Genomic DNA, 5899 nt, shown 5'->3' with positions numbered 1-5899 from the left:
TGTGTGTGTGTGTGCGTGTGTGTGTGCGTGTGTGTGCATGTGCCAGTGACCCTCGCAGTGGTAGAGACAGCATAGAAAAGGTTTCTATATGTGCATGAAATAAAGACAGAGCCTGTACACGGCGTGAGCGAATGCGCGTCCATCTGTGTGCAGGGCTACAGACACGACTCCCAGTGCAGCTGCAGGTCAGTGCTGTCCAGGAAATCGGTGGAGAAGACGCTGGGTGGAGTGTGCGGTACCAGCGGGGCCAGGCTCGTCCCCCCGTCTCCGTCACCAGCTCCCCCTCCCCCTCCTCTACCTGCGCTGCCCCCGCTCCCTCCGCTGGTGCTCCCCACCATAGAGATGTCCAGCCAATCCATGCTGTCCAGGGTGGGGTCGCCAAAGTCCAGCCCCGTGGAGTGGGGGGAGAAGCCCAGGTCGGACGTGTCCATGGGGGAGGGAGGGTGGTCCAGGATGCTGGGCGTGCTAAGCATTTGGCTGTGGAGGTCGTCGATAAGAGTCAGGCCACCGTCGGGCTCCACGCCCAGCAGCGGGGCGCCTGTGGTGCTCTCCAGGAAGTCTTCCAGGCGCCCGCTGCCTGTGCAGGGCTCTCCCACAGAGGGCCGAGGGGAGATGAGGGGCTCCGTCGGGGTGGGAGGGGAGAGGTGGAGGGGGGATGGGGGAGAGGATGGGGAAGGCGGGTCAGAGTGGAGAGGGGCGAGGGTAGGGTCCGGGTTGGCCTTGAAGCCGGGGATTTCTGAAGGAGGACAAAGAGAGAAATAAACGGTCATCAGTACAGCAGGCGACAGACTCGTGATGTCTCTCTCTCTCAGTAATGTTGAGTTTACTACCTCCGCTCTTCAGCAGGATGTCAAACAGGTCGTCCATCTGCTGACTGTTGACGCCATTCTCCTGCTAACACAAAAGATTTTTGTCAGTCAGCCACCAAATACACATGTAAACACAGCACTGGCTTCTCCACAAAGACAATCCTGCTCTAAAACACAAACTCCATGTTAAACTCCCCCCCCCCCCTTGGTTAGCTTTGATCTTATCTCTCTAGATAACTCGTTTTACTCTAAAACAGTGCTTTCCAAACCTTTTAAAACCAGAACACGTAGTAGTTGTCATGGTAGTTTTTGTCATGGCACCTAACCTTCCCCACACATGTCATAATGTAAATAAAGTATACTGCATAATAAAATAGATTTTACTATATGAACATAGAGCAATATTGAGTGAAATAATATACAATATACCTATTCTCAATTAAAAGCAGAATGTCCAAATGTTGCTGTGCACATTTGAAGATAAATCTTTCGTTTCTCTTATTCTGTTCAAAAGCAAAATGAGCTTACACTTTTGGTTTTCCAAAACAAAAGAGCTGCGCACATTCAGCTGCATTTATCAGTGAAAATATACGCTTCTACTATAATAAATCTAGTTGTCTACGCAGTAGGGTTGGACAATATTGACAAAATGGGATATTACAATATTGATATTAATTTCGACATTTTTAAACATATGTAAAACAACAAAAATGATGGGAAAACGTATGAAAATATGTATGAAAATAGATGCACAACAATATAGTTCACAGCAAGACTCCGTAGTGCAGCTGGGCCACAGGTTGTCGTGAATAAAAAATATTAAATCTATCTGACTCTAAACTCTGCCTGCATCGCCTTTTATAGAGTTGGGGGACAGCTACCTGGGAGAAATATAGATGGGATTTGGTACCGTCTGTCTAGTTCATTCAGAAGCTTCTTCAAGCCTTTTTTAGCCACTGTGTGGATGGGCATCAAATCTTTGGTCAAATATGACACTATAGCATTGGTCTCTTTGAGTGCTTGTCGTACTTTGTTCCACTAGCAAAAACACTCGCTAGCGACGCTTGTTTGGCTAGCTCTGGCGTATTAACTGCAACAGGTTATATTGGGATAGTAAAATGCACTCATCGTAGTGGCTTGTGGTGGTTTTTAAGATGAGAAAATAGGTTGTATTGTCTCTTGTGCGGTTTATCACCATTCAAAACATTTTGCATAGTGCTTTAGCCTGTGCAACATCTGTTGGCTTAAAGTCAAAGTATTTTCAAGCTACGGAGGAGGCATTACTTTTGGCCACTAACGTTTCCTCTTCAATCTGTTATTTTGTCTTCTTCCTGAGAAACACTCATTTTCTTACTTTTATGTTCTTTCTTTTGCTCCACCTTTGCTCTCTCTTTAGGTCCTTTCTTTTTCTTTCGCTTTTCTGATTCAATCAGGGTTTTTTTGGTCTCTATGTCTTCACTTACACTGTCAGTCTGTCGAAATATCCACACTCGTCACATGGTACGCTCCATAGGGTTTTGTCACGTAGTGGCCTCGTGCGCTGACGTGCACTAACATGTGCAAGTGGCACAGTAACTGGCCATTGAAACATGATCATTATAGCATTTCAAGCGGGCTTTAAACCAAACACAACCAAGCCACAAAGTCAACGGACGGGACGCAGCACTCCAAAAAATAAACTAAATATTGCATACTTATCGCAACACTTTCTATATAATATTGCGCAATGTGATATCGGGATAATGATATAGAGTTGCTATATCATGTACATCTACTACGCAGGCTGTGTGGTCCTGCTGCACTGCGTCCTACTACATCCAGCTGTGTCTCGCTACATACTGTAACACCCTGCAGCGCCCTGCTATGACATGAACTACTACAACCACCACTTTTTAGTCACTGTTCCATTTTCTTTATTGTGATTGTTATTGCCACTGTGCATCACATCCCCACCGTTAGACACCGCCTACCAAGAGCATGGGTCTGGCTGAGGTTTCTTCCTAAAAGGGAGTTTTTTCTCACCAATGCGCATGGTCGCACTGTTGCACCATGCTTGCTCTTTGGAGAACTACTAGAATTGTTTAGACTTTATAAATTATAGAGTGTGGTCTAAACCTACTCTATCTGTAAAGTGTCTCGAAATAACTATTATGATTTGATACTATAAATAAAATTGAATTGATGTGTACCAGCATATTTTTTACGTGTGTGTTGGGCTCTGAGCGCTGTCAAAACGCCAGTGACATACACTAGAAATGCTTTATGACGTCTTGCGATTCTCCTGTTCTTGAGTCACTCTTTTGACTTAAAACACTGCAACAAGTTTACAACCTCTCTGGTACATGCAGTCAGGTTTCCCTTACTGCTTTCAGATAGTAGAAATCAAAAATGAATTTCTTAAACAACCTAAATAATACAGGACTTTCTGTCAGACACAAATTTAAAAACACGCATTAAATCCAACTCAACACAGCTGCAACCTCTGTCTCAAATTGTCCAACTGCCTTCAGTTTAGAAACATGAGCACACAGCTCACAGTGAGAAGCTAAGACGGAAAATAGAGGACCAGACAGAACCAGATCAACACAAAGGGACAGATGGAAAGAAAGACGTACGGGAAGACATACTTTGGAGCGCTGAGTGGGAATGGAGGTGTTGCGTTTGGGAGAGGGAGGGGTGAACAGTGTGTGCCGGTCGTACGGCGGACACACCTCCTCTCTCTGCAAGGATGGAGTGATGAAGTGATGAAATGGAAAGAAAAGAGAAGAAACAAGGAGAAACAATTTAATGAAGTTCACAGCATGTGGAGAAGCCTGGGCAGTCGAGATGACATGATGATGGGAAGTATCAGGAGGAGGGGGAGGAGGGGGGAATCTTACCTTATAAGATGTGATAAAGTTGCTTTGGATTTCAGTGTCTGACATGTCGTCAAAGAAAGGCTGCAGGTTGGGTGGAGCGGTGGCTGACAGGCTGGGTTGTGGCATACCATTAGTGTCCAGGTGCAGCCCCGCCTTCTGTCCCTGAGTGACGAGAGGGACAAAGACATATTTAGACTGGACAAAGGCAGGCTCAGATATGTTGATTACTCCACTGTGATTGGTTAGTTAAGTCTTATCTCTGAATAACAGGCTGCTGATTCACATATCCTCAGTCCGGTCAGCTTGATTTTGATGATTTAAAACTGGGTTAGTGGCGACACCTTGTGGCAGGAGAAGGTTACTGGTTGGACGATGGAGACAGTCCTGCTGCACTGTATGTTACATTACAATTATTTGGCAGATGCTTTTTGTTCAAAGCAACTTACATTCTTTCCCCCCTATGTACACTCACTTTTTGAGCAATTTAGGGTTCAGTGCCTTGCTCAATGACACTACTAAATGTGGATAAAAGAAGCTGGGGATCGAACCACCAACTACAAGTGAAAAACCAATAACAGATGCCAAAATGTCTGGTACATTGTTTGAGATGATTCCCTTGGTTATGGACTGTTTTTTGTGATAGCCTCTTCTCAAACCTATTCATCAATATATTGTATTATTATACATGATCTTATTATTAAAACATTCAAAAATCACTTATAAATCACTTTGCAGAAGAGGTGGGAAAAAAGTCAAGTAAATGTTGTTTTTTTAAACTAAGTCAAAAGCTAAATGTGTTGAGAAAAAGTATTGGTTATTACAACATTATGATACATAAACAACCTACATAAAATAATTTATAAAAAATCTAAGCATATTAGTTTTCAGAACATCACCATGGCATTGGTTTATGCTATATATATATTGCAAAAAACATGAAATAGATAAATAAACATACAATGAAAAGTAAATGAATGTGTCATAGTTACTTATACTGAGTCTTTGTTGTACCTTTTTGATTGGCTCTGTCACCGGCGGCTCTTTTGATTGGCTGTCAGTGCTGGGGAGTTTACTTGGAGTCGACTGCAACCTCTAAAAGAGAACAACAAGCAGAGAAAGTTGCAGAGAATATCCGATCCCAGATTATTATTAACCCTGTGCAGTCCACCAAAGAACATCAGTGTTACTTTACCTGCAATGTGATGCGTCCGTTAGGTTTGGCCAATGAGGACTCTCCTTTCTGTCCGTCTGCGGTGTGACTGGTCAGAGCGATCAGGTAGTGGTTGCCGTTGCTGTCGGTGACCAGAGTCGGCGTGCCGTTTGCCTTGAGGAGGTCTAATGAAATGGCCTGGGTGTGGATCTGAGTGCCGTTCTGCTGGTTGATCAAGACTGGGTTCACCTGGAAACCAAACAGAATGATTCAATTTATTTAAAACTTTATTACATTTTATAGAAATTAAAACCACCCCCCTAAGAGAGTTGATGATGTTGGTGTGTCCATTTATACATGTAGGCACTGATGCTGCTTTCAAATAATAGTTTTACTTAAAATATTCAGGGTGTTGACTTTTTCTATTTTTACATACATTCTTTTGTTATTGAACACATAAAGTTATGAAGTAAATGCCCTTTATTTCTTGTGAGGTCTCTTATCTCATGTTAGATCTATGATGCATTTGGTTTGCATTCTTATACAGAAATCAATATCCATCTACTAGAGATTTCTCTGGGACAACCCTTTCTTATTTCTATAGGAAGTGATGTGTTTTGGCTCAAGTTCTATCTATTGATAGGTGCAGTGTAACAGTAACCTCCTACAAAAGATGGCTTCTCAGTTTTCCATGAGGATGGTCTAGTACAGAAATGTTGCCAGTTATTACATTTATTTTAGAAAGTTAGACAGTGTGCAAGTTCTTTGCAAGGTGATGAATTTCAGGGGTAGGAAAAAAAATTATTGAAAATCGTATGTATCGTGATTTTTTTGCGACTATTTTTTAAATTGATTTTTTTTTTGTTCTAGAATGAACATCTTTGTTTTTACCAATGATTTACCTAAATAGTTTCCGTTTATAGAACTAGTTCATATTTGTTTCTAGCTAAACAGACCGAAAGTAGAAAAAAACATGTTTCTTTACAAATGAAAAAAATGTCAGACTGACTGACTTGTGATGTGAATTATTTTGTAGAATACAATAGTGTCTCATGATATATTATCTCTAGAAGTGTATTATT

At 42.2% G+C, this 5899-nt stretch overlaps 1 protein-coding gene across 8 annotated transcripts in view; it reads right to left on the bottom strand.

The window, feature by feature from the left end:
* mrtfab (myocardin related transcription factor Ab) overlaps positions 1 to 5899 on the bottom strand; it is a 60287-nt gene that overhangs the window by 837 nt on the left and 53551 nt on the right. For 5 of the 8 annotated variants that reach the window (XM_032502083.1, XM_032502088.1, XM_032502087.1 and 2 more), the window contains 6 exons: positions 4860 to 5066; positions 4679 to 4759; positions 3689 to 3829; positions 3437 to 3529; positions 831 to 894; positions 1 to 736 (listed from right to left, as the gene is read on the bottom strand). The exon at positions 1 to 736 is cut by the window's left edge and continues 837 nt beyond it. In XM_032502083.1, the coding sequence (XP_032357974.1) occupies positions 156 to 736; positions 831 to 894; positions 3437 to 3529; positions 3689 to 3829; positions 4679 to 4759; positions 4860 to 5066 (1167 nt within the window). In that variant the 3' untranslated portion in view covers positions 1 to 155. The remainder of the gene's footprint in view (positions 737 to 830; positions 895 to 3436; positions 3530 to 3688; positions 3830 to 4678; positions 4760 to 4859; positions 5067 to 5899) is intronic. The other 3 variants (XM_032502082.1, XM_032502084.1, XM_032502086.1) reach the window with 3 other exon arrangements.

Source organism: Etheostoma spectabile, chromosome 21 (genome assembly GCF_008692095.1).
Source record: "Etheostoma spectabile isolate EspeVRDwgs_2016 chromosome 21, UIUC_Espe_1.0, whole genome shotgun sequence".
In the NCBI taxonomy this organism is placed as follows: domain Eukaryota; kingdom Metazoa; phylum Chordata; class Actinopteri; order Perciformes; family Percidae; genus Etheostoma; species Etheostoma spectabile.
The sequence above is the reverse complement of the archived record's forward strand: the minus strand, read 5'-3'. Positions and strand labels throughout refer to the sequence as shown.